We start from the raw sequence: 24,649 nt of genomic DNA, 5'->3' as shown, positions 1-24,649 counted from the left end.
GAAAGGTTAATTTTGCAGTGGCAGAGTTAAACTTGTCAGAGAGTATGGTAACCCTAACAGAAGGAAAGAAACTAGCCCTCCCTTTTGCTCCTGGAGTGGAAACCAAATACTGTATTGCTCATTAAATGAGAAAATTTACTGTGACCCAAACTGCTGAAAGTACAGATTGCCATAGTAAGGAATGAGAGTGGGCATTTTTTTTTTGCATTCCCTTCATTCCATACCATTAGATAATATTAAAAAGGGTGAGAAGCAAAAGCTGTCTGTTTTGTCTTTAGAAATATATCTCCAATTAGTATGTTCAGTTAGGTTATATGCTTATAGTGTTTTAGTTTGACACTTAAATATATGTTTGTGTTAGACCAGGGGTGCTCACACTTTTTTGGCTCGAGAGCTACTTTGAAACCCAGCAAGGCCCGGAGATCTACCAGGGGGGAAGGAAGCATCTGACAGACACCCCCTTTAATGTATGGAGCCCCTGCTGGAGTCTAGTCAGTTTCGTCAGTTTTGTTGCTGCATGCCTGAAGAGCAGCTAAAGTGTCAGTTTCAGTGTCAGTTTAGCTAAATATGTCAGTTTCGTCTAGTCACTAGACTAGTTTGGAGAGACAGGGCTCCGCGATCTACTCATTTTGCCTCTTGATCTACCGGTAGATCGCGATTCACCTATTGAGCACCCCTGTGTTAGACAATACATAACAGAGATTACCTAACACAAGGCCAAAGAACGTACAGTTGGATTCCTGGGAAGGAAGGGGAGGATTCAGGGTGATGTCCATGAGGAAGTTGATCTGAAAAGACAGTGGTAGTCCTAGCAACCACTTTATATGATGCTTTTAGTGTGCAAAGTGCTTTACTGTACTTAGCTTATTTTTCCACCACAATAGACATGTAATGAGTTGGTGATAGGCTTTGCTGTAGGAACTTTTATTTTGGCATTTGTGTCTAACAGCTCAATTCCCACACAGTGATACAGCAGTACTGGTGTGGGCTAAGCTGCTTCCTTCAGAGGATTTTTGGTTGCTGGAGGTCTCATTGAGTTAAGGGGGCATTTCACTCCTTGCCCTGGGGTAAGGTCCAGCATCTGCAACAAGTCAATTCAGACCTGCACCAACGATATCACTGGCATGAGACTGTGTTAATCTGTGCAGGCAAATCAGAACTGAGAAGGGCCTTGGGATTCAGCATGCACCAGTGTCACTGATCCCAGGCCCGATCCTCTAGTCCCTGCCCTGTTCCAAGCACTATGCCAGACTTAATTGCTCCAGTAGCCTTGTCCGTGGCATACGTGGAAAGGCTCTGGCCTTTGCACAGGTGCACTGGCTCCCTGCAATGCCACAAAGTGCTTTACAGCACTTTTATGGTGGCCAGTGCTGGTATAACATGCATTCTGCCGGTGCTTCCCTCCAGTAGGATTGGATCATAAGGCAGTTTCTGTGTAGAGCCTAAAACAGAGTGGTGATATCAAGACTTCCAAGGCTGAGGATTAGTGAAGTCCTAGTGAAAGTAATCCTGCTAAGATGACAACGTTTTAAGAAGGAAGCTCTGTGTATATTCATACCTTGCATTCCTCTTGAAGATAAATCCAAGTTCTCCTTGATGTGTTCTTTGGTCAGTTCTTTACTGTTTACATACCTGTTCCTTCTGTACTGTGTTGCTTTTTTCATTGGTGTTAAATGTATGTTACTTTGGATTTTGTTGACTTTTCTGTCCTTTCTCAGCATATTTCCAGTTTGCTTATTCCTTTTTTCCTTCATGGACCGTAAAAACTGTGATAGGGAATAACCTGTTGAGAATGACCACTTTTTCTTTTGTTTTCTCTTTGAAAAAGTGTGATCAGCCTCCCAAAGGTGGGTGAGTGTGTTGAACTTGGAAACAGACTCAAAATATGTACTACAGGTGTGCGCCACTTAATGATGGGGTTATATTCTCCAATCCCTGTTATGCGATTAGGTCATTAAGTGAATACTCAGTCCAGTCTATTGCCTTTGTTGTGTAAACAGACACTCCCTTCCATACACTAGCTGGCTGCATAGACTGCCTCTTTGCATTAAGAGCCTCTCTATTGTGTAAACAGTTGTGCTGCTGCAGGCTGTGGGAGATATGATTGTCTCATTAAGAGCATCTTTATTGTGCTTTGACCACCGTCACACATGTGGTCCATTGTTAAACGAACGGTTGTTAAGCAACACACATCTGTATTTTTAACAGAGTATACGTGCTATTAGTTTCTCTCTCTGTCTTTTTTTAACGCTTGAATAGAACAAGAAGATGAAGAAGCCAGTACTGGGTCACACCTAAAGCTTATTGTAGATGCTTTCCTTCAGCAGCTTCCAAATTGTGTAAATAGAGACCTGATAGACAAGGTACAGTAAGCATTTACTATTTCTTCTTTCTGTCTAGAACTACAAGGTTTAGTTATTAAATGGTGGTGAGAACTATAAAATGGACTCACTGTGATCTTTAAGGCTATTTGTATTACAGCAAATGTTCATAATTTCGTGAATGCTGGCTTTAGCATGTGTGTGTTAACCACCCCTGGCAAATGGAGAAGGACCTGGAGGTACACCAGTGAATGCTGACCATCAAGTATCTTCTTCCTTCTACACCTTCTTTAAGCAAACAGTCTGTGCTAGGAAGGATGCATGCAGTTTTGCTTTAAAATCTATTGAAGTTGTGGTTGCTCTTAAATTCAGTCTGCTTCCTCTTCTATAGGCAGCAATGGATTTTTGCATGAATATGAACACAAAAGCCAACAGAAGGAAGTTGGTTCGGGCTCTCTTCATAGTTCCTCGACAAAGGTAAGGATTAATAGGAATGTCATATTAAAGGTAACAGATGAGATCCAACAGACTGCTTGTGCTTAGGCGCTTCAGTGTGGTAAGGTAAAAACAAAACCAGTAATCAATAACCAGCACACAGGGAACAACCAATCATAACTTATAAAAATCTTGGAGAAGGCCAGAAATCTCATCAATAAAACTCAGAGACCTAACATAAGCCAACTGAAATACCTTGAGTCCTTGCTCTAGTACCTATTAATTGGTGTTGGCATCCTTCAGTCTCAGAAGACTATAGTATCGCACTCTGAATGGTGGTTCTGGAACAGAGTGTCCTCTCCAGTGTGGGAAGCCTGGGTAAAGTAGATATGGAGGATAGACTGTTACCCATGCAGCAAATCACCCCTCTCCACGTCACTGAAATGGTCCAATGGAAAGGCAGAGGCCAATACGGTTGGTTCCAGCGGCGTCGCAGGAGTTGCCAGAACGTGACTATGTTCAGCCATGAACTGCCTCAGGGACTCTGGCTCCGGATTTTGCCTCGAGGTTGACTCCTGAAGCCTTTTCCATAACTGGATGTAGCCACAAGGCAGTGGAGGTTTGGGATCAGAGTTTTCCTTCTCTCATGAGCTGCCTTCCCAGGCTGACAAGTCCCATCTACCCGGTGGCTGTTTAGTGACCTCTTACGACGCTGTTAGTCACCTCTTACGACAAGTACAGCCAAACTGAGGTTCTATTCTTATCCCCAGCCCCCAGGGGTTACCTATTAATAGTACTATTAATTTTACAATAATAATAATAGTAGTAGTACCATTATTAACAGCCCTTAAAGCCTTCAGATTGTCTTGCCTTCATAGGATGTTAGCTTGCACCATACATGGTTTGTACTGTTTAGGATCCAGAAGCAATGAGAGCAGAGAATAAAGACAGTAAACACTAGCATTCCACCTTCAGAATCTAAAGACTTTAATGTTACGTGTGCATGTGTGATTCCACTTCTGTGTGGGTAATGACTACATAGATGGGAGAACAGAAGTTTGGCCAAATGGTGCTTCAGAGGAACCAAAATGTGTGTACTGCATCTCTCTGACAGGCGTTCCCAGAGTGTGTATTGTGACACCATCACAACGCCCCAGCCTGAGGGCCCTGACCTCTGCCCCCTTAAGGAGCAGGGGCAGGGAGCCGGCAGCAATGCGATCTCCAGGATCGCATTGCTCAGGGGGCAGCAGGGGCTTGGCTGAACTTACCAGAGCCTCCTGCAGCCTCTCAGGGGTACGGGGAGCCCTGCGCAAGCTTCTGCAGGACTCCTCAAAGCTTAAGAAGTGAAAGTGGAGTGATTGCACTCCACTTCTGGTTTTGCGGAGGCGGGGTGCGATCGCTCCGCTTTCACTTTCTAAGCGGAGCAGATGGTCACACAGGACTTCCTGCACCCCTGGGAGGCTGCAGGAGGCTCTGGTAAGTACAGCCAAGCCCCTGCAGCCCCCTGAGCAACGCCTCTCCCAGAGAGCTTGAAAACCACTGCCTTAGGTCGTTATGGCACACTCGTGGGCATTGTGGGATGTCCCCAGTGGCCCCTCCTACCTGTTCTCTGGTGCCACCATCTTGAATCTCATGCAATTTCATTAGATCCAGGATGGTGGCGCTCAACTGAGCCAGGAAGAAGAGGTTGCCGGGATGTCATTATGCAGGTAAGTTTGGGAACTACTGCTCTTTGTACATGTATAAATATCAAAATACAAAATTCAGTTGGAAATTGAGACTCTTTAAATGTGATGTATCTGTTACCTTTTGCTTGCAGGTTGGATTTGTTACCCTTTTATGCAAGGCTGGTTGCCACATTGCATCCCTGTATGTCTGATGTTGCAGAGGATCTTTGTTCTATGCTGAAAGGCGACTTCAGATTTCATGTATGTTTTTGTTGGTTCCACATCTTCCAGACTGATTTGATAGTAAAAAAAACTCTTTTCAAGATGTCATTATTAAAAGTTAATGCATAAGGCTCCCACGGTTCTGATATAATATGATCCAAGTTTTTGATCTAATGTTAGACTCAGATGATAAGAATGTAAAAGATATTGCTCATGAAACTTAATTTTGACCTATTAATTTGGAGCCTTGCAAGTAATTGGATTTCTTTGGGTCTTGTTAATCTCCGCAATGTCCTAAAATCTGCTGCTGTCTGACAGTGGTCTTATAATGTGGTCTGGAGATGACCAGAGGTCCTTGATTCTGGAAAGGAATGGAGTGTAATATTGAAGAGCTGGAGGTATTTCTGCCATATTTCAAAGAGGCAACCTATTTCACAGTGTAAATTTAGAGGATTGTGTCCAGAGTAATTGTTCTGTGAATAGAAGAAAGAGATGGAACCATTTGCAGAAGCAGAATGCTCCTTCTGGAAGGAACTTGTGTTTATAGAGTGTTCTTCCGTTCTGGAAATTTTAAAACTGAAAAATGACTTGCCCCTTCAGAAATTTCCTATCCTGCATTTTTTGCCTGGTTCCCCTGCCAGTACGAATGCATGTAGTTTCATTACAGCACAGGGCACAGAGTTTCAAGGATCCAGGCAACAGTTGCATTTTTATTTAGAAGGGAAAAAACACAAGAGAGAGTTTCAAACTGGCACTCAAAAAAAGTGACTTACTGCTCAATGTGAAGGGCCATGTGTTAGATTTTTAAATACAAAATGCTAAAGCGTTGGTCTGTATCCAAATTGTCCCTTCTGCAAATGGAAGGGATTTCATTTTAGCTGGAGGGAGTAGTGGTACTTGGAGATCTCCTTATCTCTCAAGTTCTCTGTATACCATACAAATCACAATGTTCCCTGATCCTCAGGAGTGAATAGAGGGGGGCTGCAGGGTATTGCTAAGCTGGGGAGGCGGAAGGGAAGTTTGTATGAGCTTCTTTCCACTCTCACTCATTGGGACAAACCCTTAAGATATAATTATTGTTACAAAGAGTGTGTCAGAATTGACCTCTAATAAAATGACTGTAAACAATTGTACCAAGTCATTATCAGGATCCGAAGAGCTACTTTGCATGTTCTCAGTGGGGCTTTTTACTTCTCTTTTCAGCAGTCTCACAATGATATGACATGCCTCTTGAACGTCCTCTTCATTTTAAGCAGTTTGCTATGTAGCATGAAGCGCTATTCATGAAATATGACCCCAAGACCCCTCAGGCATGTAGAACTAGTTGCTCAGTCTTTTGGATCCTGGCCATTGTGTCTCAGTACCAGCCTTTAAAATTAGTTCTCAAATAAATGGTGGCCTGAGAACACGACTGAATTGCTCTAGACTAGAGCATGGGTACTGAACATAAGGTCCGCAGTCTGAATATGGCCCACAGAAGGTCTCTGTGATAATTGGGCTCTCCTAGCAGCACCATCTGCTGTTCTCAACTGCTGAACTGTGAAGCAATGCATTGGCAGAAGTGGCACTGCTAAAAGGATAAAGCTGAGAGAGCCCAGTTATCATGCAGGGTCACCCTTTCAACTTATGCTGAGGTATCACTGCTGAAAGGGTGTCCCACCTGATAATTTGGCTCTCTCAGCACCACCCTTTCAGGAGTGCCACTTCTGCCATGGTGCTGGAAGGAAGAGATGAAAGGAGACCTTAGAAGGCAAGAGGCAGACCAAGAGAGGGAGAACCTGCTGAGGCACTGGGCAAGCCCAGTTATCAGGTAGACTGGCCTTTCAGCATCATTACATCTGCCGTCACTTTGCAGAGCACCTCTTAGCTGTTGGGCTACGAAGTGATGCCAAGGCAGAAGCAGCACTGCTGAAAGGGCAGCCCATGTGGTAATTGGGCTCTCTCATATCTTGGAAATATAATCAAGATTTGGGTATGTTCTCTTGTCATTTGCAGCTAATGAGTTCCTAAGTGAGAGAAAAGTGCTTATTTCTAGTTACCACCTACTTCAGCACTCAACAGGCACCATGCATACTATTCGGCCCACTGTATGTAATGAGTTTGACACCCCTGCTCTAGAGACTACCTTTCAATGTCACTTGAATGCATGGAATTGGGCTCAAGGAGCAAAATCACAAAATGTTGGCTTTTTCAAGGAAGTATGCTTCTAGCATTTGTGACTTGTGAGAGTTTAAGATTTCGTATGCAGTGTTTATAAAGTGAAGTAAACTTTTTTGCCCTGAAGGTTGACTCCTCCTTTATTGGTCTCACACCATGTATCCTCTTTTTCTGTCCATACCTTCCTTATCCCTGCCACTAAAAGTCAAATAGCCTGTTTTATGATAGTTGAAGGTACTAAAGTGTTAATTTTGTCTTATCCTGAAAGTAAGTTCTCCCATATTCCTGTCTTTAGGTGAGAAAGAAGGACCAGATCAACATTGAAACGAAGAATAAAACTGTACGATTCATTGGCGAGCTTACTAAATTTAAAATGTTCTCCAAAAGTGACACTTTGCATTGCTTAAAGGTTGGTATCGGTGTACCACTGGAGACGCGTGAGCGAACGCGAACACACACACACACACACACACACTTTTTTGTATTTCCTGGTATATTCTGTAGTGTTTATAATAATCTATGACTTGATACTTTTTTAAAATAAGTTTTTTGTGAGGTTTTGTTGGATTTTTGCCTTATTATTAAGCCTAAATTGCAAAAGAAAAAATTATCAATACAAATTGCAGTAGGAACTTTTAATGGAGGAGGTGTGCTTCTGCTGTAAGATTTCATGTTACTCAAAACTTGTCTTGGATCTGATCCAAATAGACTTTAAATAGCAACTCCTAAATATAAATTTCAATATGAAATACATTCACGAAGCGATGGTTTTCTCCACAGATGCTTTTGTCTGACTTCTCTCATCACCATATTGAAATGGCATGTACTCTGTTGGAGACTTGTGGGAGATTCCTCTTCAGGTCACCAGAATCCCATTTGAGGACCAGTGTCCTTTTGGTAAGAGTAATGTGTTTAAAGAGAGGACTGTTGCAAAAACAGTTGAAATTAAGTTCTGAAGCCTGGTTCCAATGCTTACTAGGAGGGCCTGTAGTGGAGGGACTGATAGCACCCAACACAATGTAGGTACCCCATATGGAGGTCCACATGCACACCAGTCTCATTCATGATCTCTTCCCTTTTTAAAGAAAGAAAAAAAATCACACAACTTGGTTCTGTCTGCCTACTGAAACACCAGTATTGCATGTTGCATTGGATGGAGGGTAACAGTTCTCAATTTTCCAGAGCCTGCAACACCCCCTCCCAGCACTGTAAAAACAATGCATGGCTTCTAGAAGTGACTTTCAGTTACTTCTGGGGTTTGGGGGCCTTGACATGATGCTGCAAGGGACAGTAAGAATCTAAGGACAGGCAGCTCTTAAAACCACGCACAGGAGCTGACTGAGCCATTTACCATCATTTGCAGCATTGTGGTTTTGCTGCTGTCCAGTGGGTGGCCTGCAGTGCCCTGTGGAGTGCCTCACAACAGCCCAGGGTGTTGCAACGCACTGTTTGAGGAACCCCTGGGTTAGGGTAATTTATTCAACATGGGAATGGACATGCTGCCCCACTGAACTTGACCGAGAACTTGTATGATTAGATGACCAGCTTAAAGTCCTGGCAGGTAGAGAACATAAGGAATAAGAACATGTTGGAGGATTTACCTTTCTATAGTACCAAAATATGGTTGGAAACATCGCGTGTTCTGTGACGATAGCTAGAAGTGAAAACCAAGGAACCTGAGTAGATATTGGCTTGGTCAGCAGAAAATGGGGCATATTAATACGATATGCTATTGTAAAAACTGCAAGGTATAGTTTTTGGGACTCCTTGTCTTGATTAGAAGAGGAGCTCATTTAAAACTTAGCCAAAAAACGTCCATTCAAAAACGTGCATTTCTGTCAAAGGTGCTTTTCATTCTCTTGTTTGTATGCAGGAGCAAATGATGCGAAAAAAACAAGCAATGCACCTGGATGCTCGCTATGTCACAATGGTGGAAAATGCCTACTACTACTGTAACCCTCCTCCAGCAGAGAAAACTGTGAAGAAGAAACGCCCTCCTCTCCAAGAGTATATTCGGAAACTCCTTTATAAGGATCTCTCCAAAGTCACTACTGAGAAGGTACATCCCTTTCAGTCTTGCTTTCTTGCATCTCTTCCTTCCTCAAACTCTCACTGAGAGCCAGAGTGAAGATATCAGTGGCCATTTGTCTGAGATTCATTTGGAAGACAGTGGTCATATTAAAATGATCTTTTTTCCTTTGGTAGTATTCCAATAGTCAAAGGTAATAAGCAGTAAAGGAAGCTGGAGCACGTTGTAACTAATGTGAAGTTTAATTACAAACTACAGTAGACTTAAATGTGAATCTGAACTTAGAAAGAACGTTGAGTTACAGGTATAAGCTATTTATCCATGGATTTTTTCATCTGTGGTTTTACCTAAATGTATTTTGATCTCGTTTTTTAATCTTTTTCAGGTGCTAAGACAGATGCGCAAACTGCCCTGGCATGACCCTGAAGTGAAAGACTATGTAATATGTTGCATGATCAACATCTGGAACGTGAAATATAATAGTATTCACTGTGTAGCCAACCTTTTAGCAGGGCTGGTGCTTTACCAAGAGGATGTTGGAATTCACGTTGTGGATGGTGTTCTAGAGGATATTCGACTAGGAATGGAGGTAAAATAAGTTTAGGTTTTTTATTATATTATTATTATTTATTATTAAAAAGAGGTGAATTTTTTCTGAGTTTTCCAAAAGATTATTAGTGCTCTGTGTTGATTGTAAATTTGCATTCATGCTTAGTGAGCTCATTTTGAAAATCCTGTCTAGGGTTCCAAGTAGGGAATGTTCCTGGCATAAAGCAGAACAGTAGCTAAAGAAAGCAGAAAATTTTGTTCTGCATTAGCAAATTGTCTTGTCTGTACTGTGGTGCTGTTGCCCCTGACAGAAATGACTAGTCTAGGTTGGTAGCTTAGAGTTCAGATTTTCATTGGTCAGCATATTAAACCACGCATGTGAGAGTGAGATACGAGGATCCAAAGATTCCCATTTTAAGTACTGTGTACATGCCACTAGAATCTAGAAATCATGCTTGTCCAGAATTAGAGCACCATCTGCGTACTTGACCTTTTATAGAGAAACTGACATTCTGTGATACATGCAGTCCTGCCATAGCCCCCATTTTCTCAGCTTTTCGTATTGTAGATTCTGAGGCCTCTCTGAATGGAGTATTGATCTTTGTCTCAAGCATAAAAAGAAACGTGTTCACTTTGTAAAGTTGTTTTGTTTGCTTTAAGGTTAATCAGCCAAAATTTAACCAACGGAGGATCAGCAGTGCCAAGTTCTTGGGTGAGCTGTACAATTATAGAATGGTGGAGTCTGCGGTAATATTTAGAACTCTGTACTCGTTCACGTCATTTGGTGTGAACCCTGACGGAACTCCTAGTCCTCTGGATCCTCCAGAACATCTTTTTCGAATTAGACTGGTTTGCACCATCCTTGACACTTGTGGGCAATACTTTGATAGGGGATCTAGCAAACGGAAACTTGACTGCTTCTTGGTCTACTTTCAGGTATGAATCGGTTTTCACCTTTGTCTCTGATTAATTTTTTGTCTTTTATCGTTGTTTTGGATTTTCCCATGTAGCGTGCCACTTCCGCTCTTCCTGTGACTAAGATGAAGGGACTATACAGCAGTATCTAAAACAAAGACATGGTTTCATGAGTTGAATCATACAGTAAGGAAAAGGGGAAAAATGGTGGCAGCAACCAGTCAAGTATACGGTGGTACCTCCGATGATACTGCTTCCTTTACCGCTGGTTTATTAGAGTGCTGTTTGTCCCAGCATAATTGACAGCCATTCTAACCAACAGGAACAGTGCATTCTGGGCCAGTTGGTGCCCATTTCCTGCCTCATGGGCAGGAATACTCCAAACTAGGAGACTATTTTACCTAAGTGACCTTGTTAACAGGTGCATTTTTAGAATAATTTCATATCATGAGGAAGCTGAAAGTATTTTGCATGACATTGTTCTTAATAAGCCAACTAATGTAAAACACACTGTTTTCAGGGGTGCTCACACTTTTTTTGGCTCAAGAGCTACTTTGAAACCCAGCAAGGCCCGGAGAGCTACCAGTTTTTTTTACAATGTTCGCGCCATCATAACATATAACATTTATGTGTACAATGTATGTTGGTGTACCTTGAGCCTTACTGAGTATAACAGGACTTACTCCTGAGTAGACATGCCTAGGATTAGGCTGTGAGGCTGCAATCCTAGCCACACTTACCTGGGAGTAAGCCCCATTGAGTACAATGGGCCTTACTCCCGGCGTTTCCTCCCAGAGGCACCTGAAGGGGGGGGGGTCGGCACTCCGCGATCTACTCATTTTGCCTCACGATCTACCGGTAGATCACGATCCACCTATTGAGCACCCCTGGTTTACATACAGTATGATCACAGTTGCTGTATAGCAATAAACACTTGAGGGGGTGTTTTTGCAGAATTCCTTGTTTTGGCTGTATGATGGTTTGGTAAAAAGATGGTTGTGTATTTACCTTTATCTTGGAATTTTCTTTTTCAGCGATACGTTTGGTGGAAGAAAAGCCTGGATGTTTGGACAAAAGATCACCCGTTTCCTATAGACATTGACTATATGATCAGTGATACGCTGGAACTCCTGAGACCAAAAATAAAACTCTGCAATTCTCTGGAAGAAACTGTTAGGCAGGTACAAGAACTGGAAAGGGAATTCTTAATCAAACTAGGTAAGACTGCTGCATCAACCATGAAGAGAGCCGAAATAATGCCTGCTTATTTTGGCTTTTACTTGACTTTGTAGCCAGCTGAACACAGGAATAGTTCTTAGTTGCCATTTCTGGGTCCAGGGTTCTTTACTGGCTCTTGTGGTCCATTTCCATTGTGGTGGTAGGAAGGATGGGTGGATATAGCAATTGATCACTACTCTTGCTAGACTTGCAGTGATTGATAGATAGACCAGTTTAATGGCACACACAAGCACCAAAAGTATAACATTCCTCATATATGTGAAGACATTTTTTTCCGGAAAGCCTTTGATGACCTGTAAGATGGTATGACAGCTGCTATTTAAATTAATTACTAAGAGCGTACTGGGCCAGTGTAAATCCATTGTACCGGCCCGGGAGGGTCGCAAATGTGCTGTAAAGCACGTTTGCGCCCACTCCAGAATCAGCTGGGCCTCTGCAAGGACATGCGATGGCCTGCAACCAGCCTCTGCTATGCCAAAACCTGGTAAGTCTATGCTGGCCGAGCTTTGCTGGCACGTGGATCTGGGGGGGCATGGGGAGGCTGGGGAGGAAGTGTTGTGGGGAAGGCAGTGGGCGGGCCTGTGGGCTAGTAGTCAGGGCGTGGGAGGCAGGTCTGGGTTCTGGCACTTATGCTAGATTTTAGCCCATTCCCAGGCGACTTGGAGCAGCTCTGGGCTGCTCGGAAATTTGCCACCTGTCTAGGTAGCGCAGATCTGAGCATGCCTATTGGGGCTGCTGTGGCTCTCCCTGGGCTAAGGGGAATTACTTCCCCTTGCCTCGGGCTGAGCCACAGCCAGTCCCAAACTTGCACTGGATACAGCGCAGGTCTGCCAGCCTGCTTGTCCCAGAACAAGTTAGGATTGCATTGCCCACGTTTTAAGTAACTGATTTATTGCTGCTTTGCTTTTGTTATCTTTTTTATGAATTTTATCGTTGGTGTATTTTTATTGCTACCCACCTTTGGTACCCTCCCTTCCTTTCAGGGAGAAAGGAAGGGTACAAATCAAATACATGAATAATAACTGGGGTTGTCCTTGACAGTGTTTCAGAAACTCTTCAAGACCCTGCTAGTCAGCAAGCTATTGAAAACAGCATAAAGGCATTTTTCACTTTGTATTTTGCACAGAGACTATGACAGCATGTTTCTGTATTAGAACATGTGGAATAAACTAATATCCTCTTCAGAAATCTAGTTTTGGAGGTGTGAAAAATTACCAGAAACCTTTTTGGGCTGCACTGTTTTGTTTTATGATGGTAGTGTCTATATTTCATTATGAGACGGTGGTGGTATGCAGCCTGATCCTGTGCATATCTAATCAGAAATAGCTTTCACTGATTTCAGTGGGAAATGTGCACTGGATTGCAGCCCTAGTTGGCAATCTCTCTGAAAAGCATTCATTAATAATTTTTCTTGTTTCTTCCTTAGGCCTTGTGAATGACAAAGACTCTAAAGATTCAATGACTGAAGGGGAGGCACTGGAGGAGGATGAGGAGGAAGAAGAAGTTGGAGTAGAGATAGAAGAACAATCTGGAAATGAAAGTGAAATAAATGAGCCAGAGGAGGAGGTAAGTGTCATCCCATCATTAAATTTCTTGGCTATAATTTGAGGGGTGGGTGGGAGATGATGTAGCTGTTGACAAACCATAATGGACAACTATTGAACTGAGGTGTCAGATTTCAAAGCAAATTCAGAGTGGTCTATTTGGTGTTATATTTAGGGCCCTACTTGTGATACTGGGAAGAGCTATAACTTGATTCAGGCAGCCATGAAGTCCTTGGACCCTCTTTGAACAGCCATGTTCATTATGGAGAATTGGTTCACCTTCTACAGTTGTTGTGGGGGGAGGGGTTGAGTCTGCTGGTCTGAATTACCACAGGGAAGTAAGATGTGGAAAGACAGTAGTAATAAGTAGAACAGCACAATTATTCTAAAGCAACAGTTCCCAAACTGTGAGTTTGGGACTCACCAGTGGGTCGTGACCCAACTTTTGGTTGGTCACGTAACTGATGAGGCAGATTAGGCTATGTGCATCAAAGGTTAAACAACCTGCTATGGGGGGGACAGGGTGCACTGCTACCCAATCACCATTATAGAAACAGAGGCATGAGTGGTTGGTAAAGTGAAACTTTTTTTACGGGGTCCCAGTGTTAAAAATTTGGGAAACACTGCTCTGAAGCTTAAATCTGTAACTGTTTTACCAGCATGTATAGTAGCAGTCTTAAATGGAAAATCACCCTTTATTTCAAGACAGCAATTCAAGACCAGGATAAAAATTCAGATGTTTTAATGAGGTGTATGTATCCGGTACTGATCAACTGTAGGCAAAACTAGAAATGACAGGGAGAAGAGTATTTTAAAACAAAAATTTTGAAAACAGTTGCTAAATCAGCATAAACCTAAATTCATATATGTAACATCAGGAAAAATTTGATAACCACTGAGTTTGTTGGTTGTGTTGGAGTATGACTTGCAATAGCAATTAAAAACTCTTTAACATTTCAGGAGGGCTCTGACAATGATGATGAAGAAGGAGAAGAGGAGGAGGAGGAAAACACAGATTACCTGACAGACTCCAATAAGGAGAATGAGACAGATGAAGAGAACACTGTATGTATGGATGTTCTAAGATGATATTCATAAACAAAAGCATGATACGCAATCTTTATGTAGGCTTAATACTGGCTATTTTGGTTTGGTTTTTCCATTCATGTGACTCTTGAGTTGCAGTGGTGTGGTAACTAGCAACACCATCGGCAGCCACATGCAGTGAAATTGGACTAGAGCTTGTGTACTGAAAGCTCAAGGAAATTAGAGAGGGAAGACTTGAATACAGAAGGTGTGAACCACCACCACCCACCATGGGCACCCGAGCTGTGTTGAAGGGAATGTGTGTTCTGAGATCCTGTAATGCCCCTGTGTTTTGAGTGGGGAAAATAGGGTTCTTTTGAGCCTGCTGCTGGATCCTACTTGCAGGTACTGTGCCCACATTAGGATGGATTGTGCCCTAGAATGAACTCATTTGCTGTTTCAGTAGGTATTCACTTGAAGAATGGTTTATATTTAGACTGAGGAGACCTGCAATAAATGTCATATCTAATAATCTAATAAATGTCTTATCTGATAAAAATGACCTGCAATATAAGTCTTATCTAATAAGGAAGGCCACACTTCAGAAAAAGCATAGATAAGCAAAATGGAACATGTTACTCTGAGGGCAATTTGAAGTCCATTTTGATGCCAGACTAATGGGAATGCTGTACAACATGATGCCAGATTTTCAGAAATCTACTGTAGTTGTGCTTATGGCTCCTCATGCTACCTGGCTGATGGAAGCACAGGGTGCAGCAGAGTTAACAATCTGAGAAATACAGCCGGATTATCTGAAGACTGCAATGAGAGAGAGCATTGAAAATGTGTTGTCTATACTGTAAAGATGGCAGGCTGCTGTTTGTGCAATATAAGGAATCCTTCTGCAATCAGGGTTGGTTTCAGGGGGCTCTTAGCAAACTGCCTTCCACGGGCCCCTTCCTACCCAGATGAACCCCTAGTGCAGGAGTTCTCCAAGTGTGTGTCACAGTACCTAGGAGTGCTGTGGGATGTTCCTGGTAGCCCCTCCTACCTGTTCTCCTTGGCACTGCCATCTTGGAGATTTTGTGAGGTCCAAGATGGCAGCACCCAGATGAGCCAAGATGAAGAGGCTCTGGGGGCATTGTGACTCAGGTAGTTTGGGAACCACTGTCCTAGTGACTCTGCTGTCAGCACTGCACAAAAGCTACAAGCACTGAGGTGATATCTGGAATTAGTAGTGGGCCCTTCTGAGGGTCGTTGGAAACTGCCCACTAATGCTCACCATTCCCATTACAGTGGAAGAGAAGTTGGGCAGTAGGACAGAACTTCTCTTTCCGGAAATTTCAAATAGCATTGGGTCTTCCCTTTTTTTTCCTTAGGAGGTAATGATTAAAGGAGGTGGGCTTAAACGTGTTCCCTGTGCTGAAGATGAAGACTTCGTTCAGGCATTGGATAAAATGATGTTGGAAAATTTACAGGTATTGCTTGGTTTGTAGTAACTTAAATTGGTTGACTTACCCTTGTGTTGCCCCCTGCCCCCGATTTACTTTAATAATATCCTTTTTGCAAAGTGGATGTTACTTTGTCCACGTATAATTGGCATGCATTTTTAGTGAGGGTTATGTTCCAAGGTCAGCACATAAAGCCAAGTGTGTATATAGTCAATAAGCCTTTAAAGCCAACAAATATGTACAGTGGGTCCTCAGTATTTGCTGGTTCAGAACCTGCAAATTTGACCCAAAAGAGGCTCCAAATGCATCCAGAGGTGTTGCCAAGAAACTGGAAGTGCCTCTCAGAGGCCTTCTGAGGCCTGGGGAGGCTGCACGTGACCTCCCCCTGCCTCAGAACAGCTCCAGACATGACTGAAACACAGTTCTGGTCACACAGTTCTGGATGTCATGTGTGGCCTCCCCCACAGATCTTGGTATCTGCGGGTGGTCCCAGAATAAATCCTTAGTGTATATTGAGGTCCAGCCTGAACTATGTCTACAAACGAAAAACACAGTACAAAATATGTGTAGGAATTGAGAGGAGAGCAGCTTCATCCTCTCACTTCTGGCTTTCTCCAGGGCATGAATAGAGTAAATAGAATGGCAGGCTGTGTCACCTTTCCCTATTTACATGGTTGTGTCTGGGGGTTTTTTGGGGGGGGACGGGACAAGCTGAGTATACTTGAACACGGGCCAACTGTATAAAGGTGTTTACTGCAAGAAACCTAAATAACATGCATTTTCTCAAACGTCTTTCTAGTATCTGTTCAGTTGGACTAAAATCATTGGAGATGCTTCCTCTAAGTAGGTATTAGATCCTTGTGTTTGATCTGAAGCACTTCCATAGAAATTTATTTTGAATCTGAACTGTAATTGTATTCAGTCTGCTGAATCTTACCAAAAAGCAAGCCCTTGGCTTGACTACTTGATCTTCTAAATTGGCTAAAGATTTTCACCCAGAGAACTCCAGTATGATGCATCTCTCTTGCCAACAATCCTCTTAAATTAGTTATTCCATACTGGACTGACCTTGCCGAATTGCAAATTTAAGAAAATGATTCCAGCTGCTTTTAGAAGTAGAAGATGTTCTAGTCATGCCTGTTTGTTGAGGCTGAGCAGGACAGATTAATGTAAAATATACAGTGGTACCTCGCATAATGAATGCCCCGCGCAGTGAAAAACTCGCAGAACGAAAGCGTTTTGCGAAGTTTGGTAACTCGAACAATGAATTTTTATGACCCGTGCTTCACAAGATGAATTTTTGTTTTGTTTTGGTTTGACTTAAGGGGGGGATCTTCATGCCAGTTTATGATCCCGTTCACCCTAGTAAGGGGCGGATCTTCATGTCAGTTTATGATCCCTTTCACCCTAGTAAGGGGCGGATCTTCATGTCAGTTTATGATCCCATCCACCCTAGTAAGGGGAGGATCTTTATGTAAGTAAGTCCCATTGTGCTTGCTCCCAGGAAAGTTTGCACAGGATTACAGCCTTCAAACTCCCCACTCAGCATCCCCCCATCGCTCATTCACCCTCTCACTGCCCCATTTCCTTCACGTTTCCCCCCATGATCACGGCAAAAGCAAGCAATTGAGTGCAGCTGCTCTGTCCTCCCCAGCTTAGAGCACAATCCTGTGCGTGTCTCCTCAGAAGTAAGTCCCATTGTGCTTACTCCCAGGTAAGTGTGCACAGGATTACAGCCTTCAAGCTCCCCACTCAGCATCCCCCCGTTTTTGAAATCCTCAGTACAGTATGTATGCCTTTAAAGAGCACTTAATAAACACTTTGTAAACCAAATTTGACTTTGTTCTGACTTTTCTTGCCCATAGGAACGCATTAATTAAATTTCAATGCATTCCTATGGGAAAGCACGCTTCGCAAAACGAAAAACTCGCATAACGAAAGGACTCGCGGAACGGATTAATTTCGTTATGCGAGGCACCACTGTATGGGAAAGAGAAACTGATGTTGAGTCCTTTGAGATAAACAATAATACTTTGCTTTAGGGGGTGATATTTCACATATTACATAGCAATATTCAGTTATGCCACAGCGCTTTCCACATGCGCTGCCTCCAACGCATCCTCGGCATCACCTGGCAGGACAAAGTTCCTAACAACACAGTCCTGGAACGTGCTGGAATCCCTAGCATGTATTCACTGCTGAAACAGAGACACCTGCGTTGGCTTGGTCATGTCGTGAGAATGGATGATGGCCGGATCCCAAAGGATCTCCACTATGGAGAACTCGTGCAAGGAAAGCGCCCTACAGGTAGACCACAGCTGCGATACAAGGACATCTGCAAGAGGGATCTGAAGGCCTTAGGGATGGACCTCAACAAGTGGGAAACCCTGGCCTCTGAGCGGCCCGCTTGGAGGCAGGCTGTGCAGCATGGCCTTTCCCAGTTTGAAGAGACACTTGGCCAACAGTCTGAGGCAAAGAGGCAAAGAAGGAAGGCCCATAGCCAGGGAGACAGACCAAGGACAGACTGTACTTGCTCCCGGTGTGGAAGGGATTGTCACTCCCGAATTGGCCTTTTCAGCCACACTAGATGCTGTGCCAGAACCACCTTTCAGAGCGCGATACCATAGTCTTTCGAGACTGAAGATTGCCAATACAATACAGACTGTAGTCCTGGTCTGGAGCAGCAACCAATCCCTGGTATATGTGTTTGCCAACCCAGGTTTGTAACTGAAGTACACACACAGAGCTGTAGAGTTGCATCCAGAGTGTTAGTGGAGTGCAGTTCTTTTGTTGGATACTCCCTCTGTGATCGTAAGCAGCATTGCATGTGTGGAAAGGGTCTTCTAGCTTGTGAAAGAGCTGCACTCCACCACAGGGCGAGATGAAACTCATAGTGAGCGCTGTCATGAAGGAACAAGAGTGATGAGTGCTGCAGTCTTGGAGTTAACTTACAAAGCAGTATTGTGAACATCATGTATTTTAGTAGAAACACTTTTGTAAACATTGATATTTTGTGTTAGTTCTTACCCAATTTATATTTGTTACATCTTCAGCAGAGGAGTGGTGAGTCTGTGAAAGTGCACCAGTTAGATGTCGCCATTCCCTTGCATCTCAAGAGCCAGCTGAAGAAGGGACCCCCACTGGGTGGTGGGGAAGGAGAATCTGAGTCTGGAGACACAATGCCTTTTGTTATGTTAACTCGAAAAGGCAACAAGCAGCAGGTGAGGAGCTATAGAGTGAGAATTAGTGTCTGCTGTCTTTACTTGTATTCTTCAGTGACCATTATTACAGGGGAATAAGAGACTGACATACAAGACAACACAAAGGCATCTTTTGATATCTTGTTTCATAGGGTAAATACGTTCTTAGTTAAGTCTTGGGTAGTTTTCCTCTCTTTTGAAAATGGGAAAATGCCACCTTTTGGCTCTTCTAGGTCTCTGCCAGGCTATCACATGGAATTATGCCAGATAACTCCTGTTGGACTTTTGCCTAGATTTGAACACAAGACCTTTAGTAATGGAACTAGCATTGAGTGAGTGAGCTCAATAGCACTGATCCATTTCCATTCTTACCTGAATTGGCCTAAAATGGGCAACCATTTTAAACTTGGTTTCTTTTTTAAACAATGGCCATATTTAAACATTTTGAGCCCTGTTTTAGCTGTGGAAGATCCATGAAAATTGTGGCATTGCTGTTAGTGTCATAATGTATTCCTGGAATGTTGCCACATGGAAGGCCAACCACATGCCATTCATTTAAAAATTAGTGCAAAGCATTATTAGTCCACCCTTTTTATCCGCAGGGGATTAGTTTTAGGATCCCTGCAGATATGCAAATCTGTGGCCACTTCCGATTTCATGAGCAAACTAGAAGTGGCTTTCCTGTGGTATCCACCATGGTGAGTCAAATCTGTGGATGCCGGTTCCTGGATACTGGGGTTAGACTGTAGTGATGTGATGAGAGTGATTGCTGATATTGGACAGTGGCTAATCCAGAGTAGTGTATCAGGAAGTTCTAGTCAGTTTCGTCTCTCTTGCTCCAGAAGACATGTAGCACACCTATTCCTTTTGTTGAATTCTTAGATGTCTTGTGTCCTTTTTAAGTTTAAGATCCTGAATGTGCCAATGTCTTCCCAACTGGCTGCAAATCACTGGAATCAGCAACAAGCTGAACAAGAGGAGAGGATGAGGATGAAAAAACTGACATTGGATATCAACGAACGGCAGGAACAAGAAGACTATCAGGGTATGAGAATCATTTGGAGGTGCTTCATACAGATAAAGTTGCTGCTGATGTTTGACCTCCCACACTGTAGCTGTAATCCTCTGGGTTGGCTTTGCTCTGGCCCTTTGTACCTCCATGTGTCCTTAGTTTATGTACATGTGAGTGACTTCTGCAATTTTCTACATAGGCATAGACAACACATGATCCCTCTAGTTTATGTGGAACTCCTTGCCACAGGATGTGGTGATGGCACCTGGCCTAGATGTCTTTAAAGGGGGAATTGGACAGATTTATGAAGGAAAAGTCCCATCACAGGTTACAAGCCTTAATGGGTATATGCAACCTCCTGATTTTAGAAGTGGGCTACCTCAGAATGCCAGGTGCAAGGGAGTACATGATATAGGAATTTTGTCTTGCATGCTCCCTGAGGCATCTGGTAAGCCACTGTGAGATACAGGAAGCTGGACTTAGATGGGTCTTTAGCCTTATCCAGCAGGACTCTTCTTAAGTTCTTATGCTTTTTCAAAGCAAATGCACGTATCAAATTCTTAGAGGGAAGAAATCAGAATCAAAATAATCAAGAGGTTTTCTTCAACTAAAAGCCAGACACCTGCAATCATCAATAGTTGCCACTTGTTGCACAGGCCTGTTCTTCCTCATTCCCTAAAGATTATGGCTGTTTTATCCAGTAGAGCTATGAATAGCTCTACATTCAGCTGCCAACATACAGCATCGTAGCTGACATTGTTTACAGCAAGGACAGTGTAAACATGGTTTACTCATTTAGTAAGAGATTTGTTACTGTGGTCTCTGCCTAGCAGGAAAAATGCATAGCTCAAAATATGTGCAATTTGAAAATGATTCAGTAGCCATGGCTTGTTCCAAAAAAGGTAGAATTTGTATTTTCAAGTGGGTGATTACACAGGCCTATGCACATTTTGCTGTCTTAAAAGTTAGATCTATTCTTGGGTGTATTGGTTTTGCCCAGTTGGCTCTAGTTTAGGGAGTATGGCATAGCCACCTTATATGCCAATTCAAGCAGCTAACCTTATGAGGAAGCAGAAGCCATGGCTTTCTCAGAAGTTTAGCTGCTTGAATTGGCATAAGGTGGCTATGCTATACTCCCCAAACTAGAGCCATTTGGGCAAAACCGATGCCATTTTTGGATTAGCACCCCAAGAATATACCAAATTCAAGCATCCTTAACTTTAAAAAAAGGTGTGTTTTTGTAGGCCTGTGTTTGTCAGAGACCTAATTCTTTCAAGAACTGGGTTTTCCAGATTTATGTCTAAGAGCCATGACAGTTGAATCTCTGAAATTTTTTTGAATGTGTAGTGTTTACATGATCTGTGTCTTAATGTGGTGGTTTTTAACGCACAGAAATGATGCAGTCTCTGGCCCAGCGACCAGCTCCCGCAAATACCAACCGAGAACGGAGGCCTCGTTATCAGCATCCAAAGGGAGCACCAAATGCTGACCTAATCTTTAAAACTGGCGGAAGGTAAATATGCTGGAAATGGAATACAGTGATTGCTCGGTTCTCATTTTCTGAAGATTTTTGTACACTTTCATGATTTTTGATAGAGAAAAAAGCTCTTCTTCAGAAGTGCTCACATCCCATGGCAAAAAAAAAAGTGAAGGGAGTATCACTAATGTTACCTGCATCAGATTGAAAAACTTCGGGCACAATCTCCTAAGACATCCTCCCCTGGAAGCCTTGTTGAAATGAATGAGAACTGTGCAAGAGTGATAGAGAAATTTGTCATGTTTCTGTCTTTAAGGACAGAAAAATTTGAGAAGTTTAATGCCTAAGAGGCTAAAAGTAGGATTTTGTGTGAGCTTTCCGTTTGTAAATAGTTATGACAAAGTGTGATTTGGGGCCAAGTGCAACTGCAGTAGCTTGCTAATCTTTTGAGGAGCAGAGAACTAAGCTTTTCTTTTTTGGCCCTATTATAAACCCTGTCAGCATTACTACCACTGCCCTTTTGTGCATTTGCTTATCTGTTTTTTCTCTCTGTTGGTTGAACCAGACATTGAACCTGGGTGAGGATCTCTCATGGTGTTTCCTACAAGAGTTTTAATTCCTTTAGCCGGGTTGCATTCCTTGGAGTAATTGAATGTTTGTGGGGTGAAAATGCATGGCAGCAAATTTGTAATTAAACTCAAAAGGGCTCCCTGATTAGGTTTGCATAAGAAGACAAGAAGAAAACAAAATGCAGGTTGAGCCTAATTATCAGCGGATTTTGCATCTGTGGATTTGACTCAACACCCACGTGGCCACTCATGTGGAGCTGCTAAAAAAGTCCCTTTAACTGTTTCTCAATCAGAAATAAGTGTGTGTGTGGGCTTCCGTTAAGTCATGTGATAAGCTGGCAGGCAGTCTCTGGGCGCTTGGGGAAGCTATTTCCAGGTCGTGTTGCCCGCCCTCCATTCACCCTCCATTGTGGAAGCTACCCCACGGAAGGAGGTGCTACACCTCGTGGTTCCTACTGGTCTCTCTCACTGTCTCTCACACACAAGGCTGCGCTTTCCTAAAGCCCTGCGGTCCCCTTTCCCCTTGCTCCTGCTGGTACTGCTGCTCCTGCCACCGTCACTCTACACCCCTCACAGGTCTACCCCCTCCTCACAAGCAGCCTCCACTGGAAGCAAAGTTTAAAGAGACAATGCCCGGGCGCTGCTGAGATCTCCGGTCTCCTCGACTGCCTGTCTGCTTTGGGCTCGCTCCTGTCCCTTAAGAACACTGAGGAGAGGGGGGAAAGTTTGGGCTTCTGCCTCCTCACGTGCTGGGGGTCAAGGGAAACTTTGCAGGCGGCTGGCTGGCCCTTCATCTTGTGGGTGAGGAGGAACTAGAGCCGGGCGAAGCCTCCTTGCTTCAGTGTTCTTAAGAGACGAGAGTGAGCCCCAAAGCAGGCAGGCTGGCGAGGAGACTGGAGGTCTCAGCTAGTCGCTTGCAGAAGTGCCCTGGGGATTGGTGGCTTTGAGAGGAGGTTGGTACAGTCGGATGTATTTAAAATGCCTAGCCGACAATTGACAGGCCAGGATGGTTGCATTTGATACAAGACAACCTCAGAAATTGACTCTTCATTATTAATCAGTTTTGGTTTTTGTTCTCTTCTTTTTTTTTTAAGGAGACGTTGATCCAGCAACAAGCGTCATTTCATTAGGTCCTGTATCTCCAATGTTGTGGATTAGTGGAGTCCTCCAACAATTAAATGAGAGCAGCGGACACATCTGAGCATGTCAGTCTAGAGAGTTCAGAATCGAAAACCTGGGACAGGCTGGGGCCATAGAGCACCTACACCAGCCTCCACTAAAAACAGAATGGCGGAAGCTTCCAGTCATGGCCTACCAAACAAACAAAAAGCACCTTGTTGTGGAACCGTGTGAGGGTTAATCTTCTCATGAGAATGGAAGTAAATAAATGAGATGGTTAACTTTACCAGTGAGCAGTTCAGTTACAACAAAGAACAACTTAAAATAAGATGGATTATGCTGGAACAGACAGTTTTGATGGCTAAGTATGGGGGAAATCAAACCTAATAAGTGGCGTTTTCTCTGAATTTGAGCATGGCGTGTCAGGGGAATATTCATTGAGGGCTCCAAGTCTGCATAGGGAAGCAATGGAGCAAGAGATAAATAACGTATAGTAAACTCCAATAATAGGATAAGCAAGACAGCAACTGGTTTACCAAAACATCAGTTATTCCACAAGGAAAAAGGCTTTTGTTCTAAGGGGGGAAACCTGCTCTCCAAGGGGGGAGAGGAGGAGGAGGAGGAGTGGTGATGGTAGCAATAGCGGCATGAAGGCAGGGAGGTGATCGGACTCGAGGAGGTGGAATGATCTATGGAAGGATAGAGTAGATGTGAAGGTAAAGAAGAGTGTTGACCCAAAACTGCTTAGAACAGCCTGACACCAGCCTAAGGATCTAGTGGAGCTTGTTAAAGCATCATTGAAAACCAAAATGTGCCAGTCAGCATGACAGACAGAGCCAAGAGGTGGAGCTGAATGTTCTGTTGACTTTCATGGGTTGATCAGCCTCTGTGTCTATATATTTAAAAAAAAAAAAAAAAGGAAAAAATTAGTTGGCAGCAAGTAGAATTTTTATTTTTCTAAATGGAAATGAGGTTTCTTGGTCAGTTTCTGACAATCTTGTTTGTTAGTATAGTTGTGGGGGATTATTTTTCTTTTGTTTGCTTCCACAGTAGGTTTAGTCATTCAGTTAAAGCACATCTGTATGCTACTAATTTTTTTCCCAAACTATTTTAAAAATTCTTTTTACCACTGTTGAATTCTGCATGTAGAATTTTAAAGGAGACTTGTACAACTTGTAACATTTCACAAACACACTCAGAAATGCCGCCCGATCGTCACCAGCTTCAGAAATCTGATCTTTGCCAATGCTGCAATAAAGTGTTGTAATTTAGAATTGATCTTGTCTCTCTATGATCTGTTTAGAACTGGGGGCGTAGTGCTGGGGTTATCAAGGATTTGTTCAGAGAATGGTCAGGTTCCAATGAACTGCTTTGAACAACCGTCTTGCCATGCAGAGTCAGGCTATGGAGTTGAATGGTTTTCTTTGAGTAGCATGTCCTATCACAAGCTGCTTTGGGGGACTCCTTTCACTTTCACTTGCAGCAGGGAAGCTGCTGTTCAAGAAACACAAATCTACTGTGCCCAGAGTGCACAGTCACACAGATCTTTGGGTTCTGGCCAATATTCTGTACTGTGTATAAGTTCTCTAAAAGCAACTTCCTGCAAGAAAAGGATGTTGTGCAGCAATCTTAATAGTGTGAATCATAGTGTTCAGCAACCACAGACTCTCTGGTGAATAACCATTATAGCTCAAAACAGTGGAACCTGTTGGATAGT

At 43.1% G+C, this 24,649-nt stretch overlaps 1 protein-coding gene across 4 annotated transcripts in view; it reads left to right on the top strand.

Annotated features, from left to right (window-relative positions):
• Nucleotides 1–24,206, top strand: part of UPF2 (UPF2 regulator of nonsense mediated mRNA decay) — a 44,813-nt gene extending 20,607 nt beyond the window's left edge. For 3 of the 4 annotated variants that reach the window (XM_066634104.1, XM_066634103.1, XM_066634100.1), the window contains exons 7-22: nucleotides 2,260–2,363; nucleotides 2,713–2,798; nucleotides 4,576–4,684; nucleotides 7,098–7,211; nucleotides 7,583–7,699; nucleotides 8,676–8,861; nucleotides 9,217–9,420; nucleotides 10,041–10,316; nucleotides 11,330–11,513; nucleotides 12,961–13,100; nucleotides 14,039–14,143; nucleotides 15,484–15,582; nucleotides 18,609–18,776; nucleotides 19,659–19,800; nucleotides 21,160–21,280; nucleotides 22,908–24,206. In XM_066634104.1, coding sequence (XP_066490201.1) covers nucleotides 2,260–2,363; nucleotides 2,713–2,798; nucleotides 4,576–4,684; nucleotides 7,098–7,211; nucleotides 7,583–7,699; nucleotides 8,676–8,861; nucleotides 9,217–9,420; nucleotides 10,041–10,316; nucleotides 11,330–11,513; nucleotides 12,961–13,100; nucleotides 14,039–14,143; nucleotides 15,484–15,582; nucleotides 18,609–18,776; nucleotides 19,659–19,800; nucleotides 21,160–21,280; nucleotides 22,908–22,917 — 2,165 coding nt within the window. In that variant the 3' untranslated portion in view covers nucleotides 22,918–24,206. The remainder of the gene's footprint in view (nucleotides 1–2,259; nucleotides 2,364–2,712; nucleotides 2,799–4,575; nucleotides 4,685–7,097; nucleotides 7,212–7,582; nucleotides 7,700–8,675; nucleotides 8,862–9,216; nucleotides 9,421–10,040; nucleotides 10,317–11,329; nucleotides 11,514–12,960; nucleotides 13,101–14,038; nucleotides 14,144–15,483; nucleotides 15,583–18,608; nucleotides 18,777–19,658; nucleotides 19,801–21,159; nucleotides 21,281–22,907) is intronic. The other variant, XM_066634101.1, reaches the window with a different exon arrangement.
• Nucleotides 24,207–24,649: the final 443 nt, after the last annotated feature.

The sequence above is a fragment of the Tiliqua scincoides genome, chromosome 7, assembly GCF_035046505.1.
Source record: "Tiliqua scincoides isolate rTilSci1 chromosome 7, rTilSci1.hap2, whole genome shotgun sequence".
Lineage (NCBI taxonomy): Eukaryota > Metazoa > Chordata > Lepidosauria > Squamata > Scincidae > Tiliqua > Tiliqua scincoides.
This window is presented reverse-complemented; position numbering and strand designations above follow the sequence as displayed.